At 46.5% G+C, this 15,000-nt stretch overlaps 1 protein-coding gene across 1 annotated transcript; it reads right to left on the minus strand.

Moving 5' to 3' along the window:
* Positions 1-3,203: 3,203 nt before the first annotated feature.
* On the minus strand, positions 3,204-4,448 carry LOC143300332 (uncharacterized). Its single transcript, XM_076613932.1, has one exon. The coding sequence runs from the start codon at positions 4,446-4,448 to the stop codon at positions 3,204-3,206; it is 1,245 nt and encodes a 414-aa protein (XP_076470047.1).
* Between the last annotated feature and the right edge of the window lie 10,552 nt (positions 4,449-15,000).

Here is a 15,000-nt window from a genome sequence, read left to right on the forward strand (position 1 = left end):
TGATAACCTTCATCACTATTATCATCTTGATCATCGTTTTCATCACCACCAGTAACAGCAATGACGACGCATTCGATTACCATAGAAAACACTTGGAACAAAATGACATGTACGCACGTAAACTCACAAATACATTCACACTGCACACACGTACGCGCACACACAAACACACGCACACACCCAACACTAATCCCACCCACCCACCCCCCAATCGATGGTCACTTAGTGATTCAGAGCAGTTTAGACGTAGATTTGCGGACTTTTACCGCTAGGCTACTGCCCCAGTGTACGATCGCACACAGACACACACGCACACGCACACACACACACACACACACACACACACACACACACACACACACACACACACACGAATACCCTTGCATATACAAAAAAACACACACTTATACAGTAGTAGTAATAATCACAAATACACACACACACACACACACACACACACACACACACACACACACACACACACACACACACACACACGCACACACACACACACACACACACACATATATATATATGTGACAAAAATACCCCTACACACACATAAATAAACACTTATACAATAAAAGTAATATACATGAGCATAGCTTTTGAAAATGATAACAATACATGGTATACTATTCTGTAGTAAAGCTTTTTTTGCTTTTTTTTTTCCAAGTGGGCATAATACGTAATGAAAACATGATTTTTATGACGCTGTTAATGATGACGACGATGAGAGACCATAAGTATCATCACCCTTACCACCTTCATCATCGCTTTCATTATCAGAACTATGACGAAGGTACAGTCACGGCAATAATGACACAAACACCACAATATATGACGCATCAGAACGACAGGATGGAGGGAGCGTCTCTCTCTCTCTCTCTCTCTCTCTCTGTGTGTGTGTGTGTGTGTGTGTGTGTGTGTAAATCAGGACGAGTGTGTGTGTCAAGGACAGCACAGTAGAATAAAAGTAAGAAAGGGGTTCAATTCTGAGTGGGCTAAATTCATCCACAGGGGGTAATTTCCAGCTGGCCCAGAATAATTACCATCCTCACACCTAACAACCAGAGGATGTGAGGGGGGGGGGGGGGGGGGCAGTTCTGACCAGGCCAATTTGACCCTCGGAGTCTAGAAAGACCCCGGAGTTAATCCGGCCCAGTCAGATTGTACCCAGGGGTAAAAACCAGTATACTGACACGAATAGTAAAATGGTTGATCGAACACTTCCACTGGCTTCAGTTAGCGAAAGGACTCAAAGAAGGTATGCGGTATCCAACTATTTTTAGATCAGTGGTTCTGCAGTGGGGTTTTCCGTGATGATGTCATGCGACGTTGGTTTCAGCTCAAACCATTGATGCCGTTTAACTCACTCTGTACGGCCAGTCCTCTCTTCTCCTCTACACAGACCCCTCGGATGTCCAGTGGGTGTCTGAATGACCCAACCTTTAGCTTCCGTCGTCAGAATTGTGGTATTCTTTGTCAACATTCACGTCTTCAGTACAAGAGCCTTCCGCTTGCAATGTTTTGATGATGGTAATTGGGGTGAAACGCTGTTAACGTCGTCTCTTTCGCCGTTCGTATGGAAAGAGTTAAGGGTATCCATCCGTGCTCAAACTAACTTCGTCGTGTTGTACCTGTCCAAGAATCCCTTCGTGTTTGTGATCATGCTGACTCCTGACTTTGTATTTTGTTTGCAGTCTGGAAAAACTAACAGTCCAAGACTTCAAGATTCATTATTGACATTAAGCAAAAGAATTCGGTATGTGCAATGTGATTCTGGTTATCCTGTTGAGGATTACACTCTACAAAGTACGTCGACAGGTAGGGGGGCGTGGTCGTGTTGGCAGTGGGCGTAGATCGAAAAAAAGAAAAAAAGCTGGATACTGTGGGGTTTTCTTTTCTGTGAAATCCGCGGATGAAGGCCTCCAGCCGAAGTGTTGAATATAGTTCATTGTTTGTGCATGTTGTGACATTGTACAATAGTGTGCGTGTGCGGGTGTGGGTTGGTAATTAGGTGTGTGTGTGTGTGAGTCAGTGAATGTGAGTGTTTTTGTGTAGAACAACTTGATAGTGGTGGAAAACAATAACTTGGCGAATACTTCAGTTCCATTTCCACCCATAAAAATACAGAGAGCTTCAATTTTCTTTTATTCTTTTTCGCGATTTTTTGTTGTTGTTGCTCAATATCACGTGCTAAACTTAGTGTTTAACCAGATCTTCAGAGGAGCAGGACTTTAGACTAGTAATATTGATATCTTTTAGTTCATTATACTTTGCCTTTAGGAAAGGACTTTAGACTAGTAATATTGATATCTTTTAGTTCATTATACTTTGCCTTTAGGAAAGGACTTTAGACTAGTAATATTGATATCTTTTAGTTCATTATACTTTGCCTTTTTGTTTTTGTTTTTGACAGATTGCCCCCAACGGTCCGTTTCATATATCGCATTAAACCGATGGAACATGTAATCATTTCATGTCCCAACCACGTTTTTGTTTTGTTTTTGTCCTGTAAACACAGATGGGTTGTGTTTTCTCAACACTCATGTCTTTGCGGTGGGCAGGTGTGTAAGAAGTACAAAAATGGAGAACTGAATTCAACGACCAATGGTCGACTTTCCTGAAATTATCGTTCGTGGCTTCGCGTGGTGGCGCTGTAAATAAAAGGGAGCAATGTTTCGCTGTTAAGGTGAAGTTTCCCTTTACACAATACAAACGGAACTGATTAATTAATATCATACAATCCCACACAGAACACCGATGTTTCAGTCACCAAGGACAGAAGACACACAAGGCACCGACATGTGTGACGGGACTTAAATAATAATAATAATAATAATAATGGTATTTATATAGCGCTGAATCTTGTGCAGAGACAAATCAAAGCGCTTTCGCACCAGTCATTCACACGCATGCATAACTCTAAAACTGTAGAAACTCAACACAAGGAAGGGCAGGCAAGGGAAGCTATTTTGGAAAGAGGTGGGTTTTAAGGCCAGACTTGAAAGAGCTGAGTGTGGAGACTTGACGAAGCGAAAGAGGAAGTTCATTCCAATCGCAAGGTCCAGAGACAGAGAAAGAACGACGGCCAACAGTGGAGTTTTTGAATCTGGGTATGCGTAAACAGAATACACACAAGGCAGAGAGGGGTGTCGCCTCGTTACGGGTCATCGTTACGGGTCACAGGGTTACCAGCGTCAGTGCCGGACTGGGTCCTTAGCGGACGCTGAAGAAGAAGCCGAGTCGTTCCTTATCGCTGCGGAAGAAGGCTGTCCCCGGGGCCGACACGGGAGAGGGAGGGAGCTCAGCAGACATGTGGCCTGCCGACGGAATGTGGGTCCTGTGAGGAAGTAGAGGTAGAAGTTGACGGCGCTGTTGCAGTACCACAGCAGGTCCAGCACCGCGTTGGACAAGTCCAGGTCCGCCTCCAGCTGTCCGTCTGACGACACGGAGGGCAGGTAGAACCTCTTGACGAAGAACCCGGCGGGGATGGACGAGGTCAGCATGACGAAGGTGAGGGAGGTGACGATGAGGGTGAGGGACAGGGAGGAGGCCTGCCTGCTCCGCGTGGCAGACTGCTCAGCATCAGTCATGTGCCTGGAGGCGCGGAGAGCCTGGGTGACCTTGACCCCCAGGACGACGTTGTTGAGCACGAGGAGGGAGAGGGGCAGGAGGGAGCCCGTGACGATGTTCAGCCAGGGGTACACCTCGTCCTCGTACAACGCCGCGGCGGGGTCGTCCTTCACCGCCCAGCACTTGGTCTGCCCCTTGCGGTTCTTCAGCAGGGTGTACTGCGCCAAGATGCCCGAGTCCAGCACCAAGCAGACCCCCACGATCACCGCCACCGTCCCCTTGGCTCTCCGCGCCGTGCTGCTCAGCCTCTGACGTAGCGGCCACATCACGGTCATGACGCGCTGTGACGTCACGGCCACGAGGATCCAGGTGGCCATCCTGCCCGCGGAGAACACTGCGAACTTGTGCAGCTTGCACACTGCGGCATGCACGGTCCTCACGTCGTATAGCAAGGCGCTCTTCGCCCACAGACGGCTGAGGCCCACCGTCAGGACGATCTGGTCGCACACTGCCAGGCACGGGAAGTACACGAACATGCTGGGGTCGGCGGACGGACCACCCCCACCCCCGCCACCACCACCACCCCCGTCCCCTCTCATGGCCCGCATCACCAGCACGGTCATCACGTTGCCGAACGTGCCCAGCGCCAGGATGAAAGGCGGGACCACCCTCCACAAGGTCTCGCCGATCTCGTAGTGCAGGAAGGACTGCTGCTGTGGACTTTGCCTTGGACTCGTGTCGCCGTACTGCGCAAAGGTTTGCTCCGTGACCTGTGTGGTGCTCATGTTCCCGTAGTCTACTTCTGTTGCTGCTGTTGTTGTGTTTGTAAGCTGGGAGCCATCCGTCGCCAGCCAGCTGTCAGTGATCATACTGGTTCAGAGTTAAGTTCACTGATGAACAACCGTTTGTTTCTGCACAACCGTCCAGAGATCCCACCCGTCAGTGTTGTTTCCGAATCGAAGTGATACCTACACTGTCAGCACAGCTTGTGTTCATGGGTGTTCTTTCCGAATCGAAGTGATACCTACACTGTCAGCACAGCTTGTGTTCATGGGTGTTCTTTCCGAATCGAAGTGATACCTACACTGTCAGCACAGCTCGTGTTCATGAGTGTTCTTTCCGAATCGAAGTGATACCTACACTGTCAGCACAGCTTGTGTTCATGAGTGTTCTTTCCGAATCAAAGTGAGACCTACACTGTCAGCACAGCTTGTGTTCATGAGTGTTCTTTCCGAATCAAAGTGAGACCTACACTGTCAGCACAGCTTGTGTTCATGAGTGTTCTTTCCGAATCGAAGTGAGACCTACACTGTCAGCACAGCTTGTGTTCATGAGTGTTCTTTCCGAATCGAAGTGAGACCTACACTGTCAGCACAGCTTGTGTTCATGAGTGTTCTTTCCGAATCAAAGTGATACCTACACTGTCAGCACCATCTGTATTTACGCATTCACCAAGAAAAAAAGGGAACGAATTTTTTTCAGTTTCCAATCGGTGACGTTGACATCGCATCAGACTGCGTTACAGTTTTGTTGAAGGAAGCCCACAACACTCTCTGGTGAACCAGTCAAGGGAGAATTCTTATGGCTTCGTTATTCCGTTTTTCATCCGGAATGGTACAGGTACATTAGAAGTCTGTTGCTCAGGGCTTCATCACCGACTCCGGCAACGAAGAACTGAATCCGCTGGAACAGAGAGATACCGAAAGCTTCAAAGGGACAACCCTTTTGTTGCCGTGGTTTCTTTTGCGTGCGCTAAGCGCTTTCTGCACACGGGACCGCCTCGGTTTATCGTCTCACCCGAATGACTAGCGTCCAGACCATCCACTCAAGGTCTAGTGGATGGGGAGAAAATGTTGGGGAGTGTGGGGTTCGAATGAGTGCACTCGTTTCTCTCGCTTCCTAGGCGGACACGTTACCTCCAGGCCAACAATCCACTGAACCTTTCCTCCAATCTCATCAGCCGGTGTTCGTCTATCCATCAGTCATCCGCCAGTCTTTACAGTTACTCACATCCAGTCATCCACCAACCTTTACCTCTACTTTACCTCTACTCACAGTCTTCCACCAACCTTTACCTCTACTTTACCTCTACTCACAGTCTTCCACCAACCTTTATCTCAACTTTATCTCTACTCATAGTCATCCACCAACCTTTATCTCTACTCACAGTCATCCACCAACCTTTACCTCTACTCACAGTCATCCACCAACCTTTACTCACAGTCATCCACCAACCTTTATCTCTACTCACAGTCATCCACCAACCTTTACCTCTACCTCTACTCACAGTCATCCACCAACCTTTATCTCTACTCACAGTCATCCACCAACCTTTATCTCTACTCACGGTCATCCACCAACCTTTACCTCTACTCACAGTCATCCACCAACCTCTACTCACAGTCTTCCACCAAACTTTACCTCTACTCACAGTCATCCACCAACCTTTACCTCTACTCACAGTCTTCCACCAACCTTTACCTCTACTCACAGTCATCCACCAACCTTTACCTCTACTCACAGTCATCCACCAACCTTTACCTCTACTCACAGTCATCCACCAACCTTTATCTCTACTCACAGTCATCCACCAACCTTTGCCTCTACTCACAGTCATCCACCAACCTTTACCTCTACTTACAGTCATCCACCAACCTTTACTCACAGTCTTCCACCAACCTTTATCTCTACTCACAGTCTTCCACCAACCTTTATCTCTACTCACAGTCTTCCAGCAATCTTAAAAGCTACTTATATAACAACAATAACAGAAGCAATATTGATGATAATTACAACAATAGTAATAATAATGATGATGACGATGACAAAATTGATGATGATGATGATGATGATGATGATGATGATGATGATGACAACAACAATAATAATAATAATAATAACAATAATTATAATACAATTTTGAGTCAGTCGTCCGCTGCTTACAGGTCTTGAGTGAGCAGTAGTCATACAACTTTCTTTCTTTCTTTCTTTCCCTTTTCTCTGGAATGATAAGAATGAGCGATGAGTCCTAACCACTAAAACCAGTGTCCGATGGCCTCATCATTTACCCGTGCTGTAAAGCGCAGCGAGGGGAGGTCCTTTGCCTGGGCTTTGCAGTGAGTGCAGGTTTTAAATACACGGTGGGTTTTTCATCGAACGTTACTGATGACTGTAGTTAGACAATGGAAGCATTTTATTCGCGTAACTACCTCCCCCCCACCTCCTGAAACCCCTTCCCATCCAACACAAACTCCGTGTGGCGCGCGCGCGCGCGTGTGTGTGTGTGGGCGCGCGCGCACGCACGCGCGCACGGCACTCGGGCGCACAAACTTCATTTGGCAATATAAGTACATCCGCATGCACTCGTACTCAAAACTGTTCCCTATGTTCTAAAGATTTTGGAAGAATGAAGTCGGTGAGACTAGTATCCGTATGTCAATGTGTGTCTGTGTAAGTACTTGTGTATTGGAAATATATATGTAAGTGCACGTCCGTGTGTATGTGTCCACGAGAGAGAGAGAGAGAGAGAGAGAGAGAGAGAGAGAGAGAGAGAGAGAGAGAAGTGGATGTTTCATGTAATTCCGTAACTAGAGGTTAGGTAGAAAATAATTGTTTCCCGCACGCATTCACACGCACGCACGTACGCAGACACAAACATACACACACACGCGCACGCGCAAGCACCCACACACATTCGCGCGCGCGCACGTATGCACGCGCACACACATTCTCTCTCCGTCTCTCTCTCTCTCTCACGCACGCACACACACACACACACACACACACACACACACACACACACACACACACACACACAAACACGCACACTCCAGCGCGATGTGTAAATGAGTTTATCTTCAATGTTTTAAACCATATTTCTATATCTACGCCGCGCGCGCGCACTCACACACACACACACACACACACACACACACGCACACACACACACACACACACTCTCTCTCTCTCTTTCTCACGGGCCTTCATACAAACAAAAACGTCTTTGTTTAGAAACAAAGTATTTCATTTACACATTATGCCACATTCACAAGCTCTGATCGACCGTTTTACCATCAACGCTGTTCAGAGAGAGAGAGAGAGAGAGAGATTCGTTATAGACCAACTGACATTTAGCAATATTTGTAAAGACTACTCGTGTCATTTGCTGCTACGGAAGTATCAAAGCTGGGGCTAAATGAGCTGGTGTACGTGAACTCAATAGTTTTATATCGTTCTGTGCTTGTTAACAGTGCGGTGCTTTACTTGCATGTAGAGAATTTTCCTAACAGCTGTTGCACAGACAACGGAGCTTATATTGTATCTTGAAGCGTATTTTCGATTAAACAAAAAGAAGAAGAAAGAATTGTTTGTTATTATTCAGGAAGAATGTATTTTGTATTTCATGGTATGTCGCTTCACTTCCGTTTTGAAATTTGTTCGTTAAATTTAGGCTTTAACACTTAATAATAATAATAATGATAATTGTATTTACATAGCGCTGAATTCTTGTGCATTGACAAATCAAAGCGCTTTCGCACCAGTCATTCTCACGCACGCATAACTCTAAAACTGGAGAAACTGAAGACATGGAAGAGGCAGGCAAGGGAGGCTATGTTGGAAAGAGGTGGGTTTTAAGGCCAGACTTGAAAGAGTTGAGTGTGGAGACTTGACGAAGCGAAAGAGGAAGTTCATTCCAATTGCAAGGTCCAGAGACAGAGAAAGAACGGCGGCCAACAGTCGAGAGTTTGACAAACGTTGCTAATCTTTCAACATGGAAACCGACTTTTGAAGTTTCTTTGTTTGTGCGATTGTTTCTGTCTAGGAAGAGTATTTAAAAAAATTGTACATTACATTGTCTTGCCGGTGTAACGTTCCATATTGTACCCCCACCTCCCTACCACCACTCCCACAGTACACCGGGCTTTATTTTTTCCCGAGCGTAAACCTTCATGGATTGAAAGTTTATGGAGATTTTTGTTTTGTTGTTTTGTTTTGTTTATTTGTTGTTAGTTTCGCTTATAAACAAACGTAGGTAATATTCCATTTTAAACAATATTTATTCCTTATGTTTAGCTTCCACAGACTGTTTAAAATGCTTGTTGTTAATTTTTAATTGCGAATGAATTATCAGAGTTCAGTTAAGCAATCAAGTCGGTGCTTTATTCCATAATATGTTCACACCTTTTGTGATTTAAGACTCACAATAAATTGCTACTGTGTTGCATTGTGTTTTATTGTTGTTGTTTGGGTGTTTTTTTGTGGGTTTTTTTCGTCGGAATATTTCTGTGTGAAAACCGGACTGTGTTTCCCAGGAGAAAAAAAGCATTGTCACAGTACAGCACAACCCACATTTTGCTGTGATGTCATCAGGCAGTGTGTACATTCCGGAGCTGGAGATTGCACAGGGTTGTGTACGACTTGTGTGGAGTGACTGGAGTGCAGCTTCAAGGTTCTTCTTCCTCTTCCATTGAGCGACCACAATCAACCCTCTGATTCTTATGTCGCTGTTATGAAAAGGGGCGCATACCAGTCAGCGCTAAAAAAAAAAAAAAAAAAAGGATTTGTATTGCCAGTCTTGCTGCCACCAAGACACCCCACACAGTCTTTCTGGGTCTCCTCTCACAAGATCCCTCCACATACATTGCCAGTCTTGCTGCCACCAAGACACACCATTCAGTCTTTCTGGGTCTCCTCTCACAAGATCCCTCCACATACATTGCCAGTCTTGCTGCCACCAAGACACACCATTCAGTCTTTCTGGGTCTCCTCTCACAAGATCCCTCCACATACATTGCCAGTCTTGCTGCCACCAAGACACACCACACAGTCTTTCTGGGTCTCCTCTCACAAGATCCCTCCACATACATTGGCAGTCTTGCTGCCACCAAGACACACCACACAGTCTTTCTGGGTCTCCTCTCACAAGATCCCTCCACATACATTGGCAGTCTTGCTGCCACCAAGACACACCATTCAGTCTTTCTGGGTCTCCTCTCACAAGATCCCTCCACATACATTGCCAGTCTTGCTGCCACCAAGACACACCATTCAGTCTTTCTGGGTCTCCTCTCACAAGATCCCTCCACATACATGGCCAGTCTTGCTGCCACCAAGACACACCACACAGTCTTTCTGGGTCTCCTCTCACAAGATCCCTCCACATACATTGCCAGTCTTGCTGCCACCAAGACACACCATTCGGTCATAACTCAGTGAAGTCCCCTCTCACAGGATCCACTCTTTTTTTTTCTTTTCTTTCTTCTTTTTTTTTTCTTTTCTCCTTTTTTTTAATCTTTATGAATTATGAGAGGTTTGCTCCGCCATTTCATCTCCCCTGGGCCCCCCAGAGCTAACCCCCAGAGCGACCCAGTTGAGCCAGTCCGAGCTTTTTGGACTAATTTCAGTTTCAGGTTGACTGAATAGAACTCGAAAACGGTACATGCTATGTTTACAGCAAGTACTATTGTACCCATTCAGGTTCTGCTCGGTTGTAATTTCATCCCAGTTCCAACTTCTCTGCACAGAGCGATGAATGTTGTCGGTCTGTTTCACGTATTTGTTTCGAATCATGCTTTATTCCAGCTATTTAAAAATGAATTTCGTCTCAATATTTCTTTTGGAACATTTCCTGATTAAAAAGAGAAAGAAAAAAAAGAGTACAAAGTTAAATCCATTGCTAAAAATTATGGAATGCATTTCTCTAATGATGAAAGTTTATTTTTTTTGCAAAACCGAACTTTAAATTTTTTTTAATTATTTTTTTATAGATATAATTTCCTTTATCCTCTTCTTGTAATGTTCTACAAGACTCGATTCTCACACTCTGTAGTGTTTTCGCGAGGTTGTTCCTTGAAATACGATGCTTGGAAATATCAAACAAAGCCATATCAACTCTCTGTCCAAAAAAATTGATGAAGTCTTTTTCTTTTCTTTCTTTCTTTTATTTATTCATTTATTTTTTTATATTATAATTCATATCTAACGTGACACATAGACTTTTGGTGAAGCCTTGGAGGTGGTTTCTGGTGATTCAACAAACCGCAGAATGCTGATACCGCACAGTCCCTTAGGGATGGTTTCTGGTGATTCAACGAGTCGCGGAATGCCGATACCGCACAGTCCCTTAGGGGTGGTTTCTGGTGATTGAACAAACCGCGGAATGCTGATACCGCACAGTCCCTTAGGGGTGGTTTCTGGCGATTCAACGAGTCGCGGAATGCTGATACCGCACAGTAATAGTAGGCATCCTTTAGTCTCTGGAGACTGTGGAGTCGTGCTGTGGGTGGTGTTTCTCTAGGTGGTGGCTTGACAGGCTGTTGGAGACTAGCAGTGTCTCCCACACTTTGCCCACACCACGTCTGGCGCTAGTCTGTCTGTCAGACCGGGCATTCCGTCTTTGCCGTTTGTACAAGTGTCTCTTCAAACTTGGAGATTCCTCTCTGCCCTGTCTGCCTCCAGGGTGAGCCATCAGAGGCTACACCTGCCCACCTGTTGGGGTTCATGCCTTGGGCCTTCAGGTCTCTTTTGCAGACATCTTTATAGCGCAGTTGGTGTGTGCGTACGGGGCGCTTTCCCTGAGCCACCTTTCCGTACAGGAGGTCCACGGGCAGTGGGCAGTCGTCCATTCGCACGACGTGTCTGAGCCAGCGTCTTTGCTTCAGAAGGGTGTACATGCTTGAGGGAGATTCTAACCCTCTCGAGGAAATTGTTGTTATTATATATAGACACTTTGTCCTGCCAAGAAATGTTCAGGGTGTATCTGAGGCAGAGCATGTGGAATGTGTTGAGCTTCCGTTCCTGTCCGGCACACAGTGTGCAAGATTCGCTGCTGTACAGAAGGGAGGTCACGACGAAAGCTTTGTAGACGTGGACCTTGGAATGTTCTGTCAGCTTACTGTTGTTCCATACTCTCTTTGTCAGTCTGGACATGATGGTAGCAGCCATGCCAGATACGGTTGTTTAGCTCGATGTCGACAGAGAGAGAGAGGGTACGACATCGTTGAACACAGGTACACAAAGACATGGACAACTTCCGGTTCATCATCAGAGATTGTCATGTTGGGTGGGCAGTCCACGTCCTGCCCCGTGACCTGTGCTTTCGTGGGACGGATGGTGAGTCCCAAGTCACGGAAAGCCTCGCTGAAGCGGCTCATGAGCTGCTGAAGGTCTTCGGCTGAACGTGTGGTAAACACAGGCATTGAATCTTAACCTTGGATTTTGCTGTCAGTATGGAGAGACTGAGGAGCTTTCCATCTGACCTGGTTTGAAGGTAGAAATGCCCTCTGTGGAAAATCCGAAGGCGGGCTTCGTCGGGACAGCAAAGAAGATTCCGAACAGGGTGGGAGCGAGGACACAGCCCTGTTTATTCCTCTTTGGATGTCAGAAGCGCCCAATTTTGAGCCATCAAAGACAATAGCTTCCTTCATGTCTTGGGGGAAGGATTCAATGATGCCAAGGAGCCTGTGTGGGCATCCAGTCTTGTGGATGATTCTGAAGAGTCACTGCTGTCGAGGTCAAAGGCCCTTGTAAGATCTATGCAGGCAATGAAGAGAGGCCGCCTTTGTTCCCTGCTTTTCTCTTGCAGATGTCTGATGGAGAAGACCATGTTGATGGTGGACCTGTTGGGCACGGAATCTGCACTGTGACTTTGGGTAGACTCTCTTCGCAAGAACGTCGAGCCTCTTCAGTGCGAATCGAGCGAAAAGATTCCACGCGATGCTGCGGGGAGAAATACTGTGATAGTTGTTGCAACCCCACATGTCGCCTTTACTTTTGTACAAGGTGACGATTGTATTGTATTGTATTGTATTTCTCTTTTTGTCACAACAGATTTCCCTGTGTGAAATTCGGGCTGCTCTCCCCCAGGGAGAGCGCGTCGCTATACTACAGCGCCACCCATTTTTTTGTATTTTTTCCTGCGTGCAGTTTTATTTGTTTTTCTTATCGAAGTGGATTTTTCTACAGAATTTTGCCAGGAACAACCCTTTTGTTGCCGTGGGTTCTTTTACGTGCGCTAAGTGCATGCTACACACGGGACCTCGGTTTATCGTCTCATCCGAATGACTAGCGTCCAGACCACCACTCAAGGTCTAGTGGAGGGGGAGAAAATATCAGCGGCTAAGCCGTGATTCGAACCAGCGCGCTCAGATTATCTCGTTTCCTAGGCGGACGCGTTACCTCTAGGCCATCACTCCACTGTTGACGTCTCTTGTGAAATTTCACCTTCTGTGCAGCAGAGGCACGGGATCTTGTGTAGATCAGTGACGATAGTGTTCTTACTGCACCACACGACTTGGGCAGGGATGCCGTCTTTTCCTGGTGCTTTGCCAGGAGCAGGGGAGTCCACCCAGAGTCTTGTTTTCTTCCGGTGTCGAGTTCCTTGGCAGAGGACTCACCCTCTTCGAACACAATGATATGGCAAGTGTGAACAGAAGTATATATTCATCCAGCTCTACTTATGCATTGTCTTGAGTTTGAAGAATGTAAGTCAGACGCATCTAACAGCTCATCAATTTAATTCAATGATTCAATACAGGTCAGATGTCTTTGCTCCGTATAAGACTGACTGGCTGTCCATCGAGGAGATACATTAAATGTCACACACACACACACACACACACACACACACACACACACACACACACACACACACACACGGCACACACACACACACACACGCATACGCACACGCACACAAACTCACTCACTCACACCCCAAAGAAAAACAACAGCTGAACCCGCTGGACCTTCCAAACGCGAGAACAGCATCGCATAAAGAACAGTAACTGCTGTTAGAACCCGACGGCTTGGCCATCAGACGAGTTATTTCCCGTGTATCTGAGCCCATTGGTTGCAGCGAGGCAGTCAGACCCTCGCTGAGAGAGGAAAACAGGCAGAAAACAGGGATCATGGGCTTCCATGGCAAAACGTATTCATTTGTTTATTCATTTCTTTAGTTTTTTTGTTGTTGATTTATTCCGTTATTTACTTATATCAGTAAACGGGACAATCTGAGGATTGTTCCTGCGTACAAAGTGGTGCAAATGTAGTGCAAAAGCGCACACAGACACATAATCACACACGCACACGCGTACGCAAGTACGCACACACAACACACAAGCACTTAAACACTCACATACACACACACACACATGTATGCACACACACACACACCCCGCATGCACAGAGAGGCACACACATAACATGCAGTCACATACACAGACAACACATACACACAAGCATACACACACACACACACACACACAAGCACACACACACCCAACACAACACACACACTCACTCACACATCCCACACACACCCCACGACGCGCGCGCGCGCACGCACACACACACACACACCCCCGCCCCCCGCATGCCGGTGCACAGAGAGACACACACATAACACGCAGTCACATACACAGACAACACACACACACAAGCGCGCGCACACACACACACACACACACACAAGCACACACACACCCAACACAACACAACACACACACTCACACACACATCCCACACACACCCCAAGACGCGCGCGCACACACACACACACCCCCAACACAACACTCACACACACACACCCCAAGACATGCGCGCGTGCACGCATACACACACAACCACCACCACCACATACACACACCCACACACCCACAACCCTTCCCCCCGAAACCCCCTTCACACAGGGAAGGAGAAGTAACTGCAGTTTAGAGAGAGTCACCTGTCTAACTCTCTGAAGTATGTGTCACTCGGCACTTTGTTTAGTCATATGCAAATGAGTCCGTGCGCGTGCATGGAGGTTTCGTTGTGTTCAGATGATTAATGTGAAAACGTCTCGTTTGACATCTTGAGGAAGTGTGTGTATGAATTCTAAGTCTGTATATGAATTCGCGAGCGTGCTGCCGAAAAAGAGAGAGTACAATTTCGTTATCACCATTTCTTTTTATTTGTCTGATGTGAAGAAAACATTACCATGCAAATTCGTTGTTGTGGACATGATCTATGCTTTCGTGTGTGTATGTTCTGTGTATGATTGTGGTGGTGCATGTGCGTGCATATGTGTGTGTGCGGTGCAAGCGGGTGGCATGTGAGTGTGGGGGGGCTGTGTGTGTGGGGGGGGGAGGGGCTGTGCGGGGGTGGGGGTGGGGACTAGGGAGGAGGGATAGGGGGGATATAGTGTGTCTGAGGCAAGAGCGAGTGAGGGTTTGATGGTTACACATATTAGTTATGTTTTGTGACCTGTTTTGATGTATTCACTATGTCAGGATAGCAGTAAGAGTCATCATCATCATCATTCATCATCAGCATCACCACCACCACCATCATCATCATCATCATCTTCACCATCATGATTACCATCATCGTGCCTCCAATTATTTCATTCTTTTACTGCTCCTGTACTCTCTGTCTGTCTGTCTC

This window comes from Babylonia areolata, chromosome 26 (assembly GCF_041734735.1).
Source record: "Babylonia areolata isolate BAREFJ2019XMU chromosome 26, ASM4173473v1, whole genome shotgun sequence".
Lineage (NCBI taxonomy): Eukaryota > Metazoa > Mollusca > Gastropoda > Neogastropoda > Buccinidae > Babylonia > Babylonia areolata.

Excerpts from the sequence above, each read along its gene's own strand:
- LOC143300332 (XM_076613932.1), bottom strand. The coding sequence starts at position 4,448 with ATGATCACTGACAGCTGGCTGGCGACGGATGGCTCCCAGCTTACAAAC.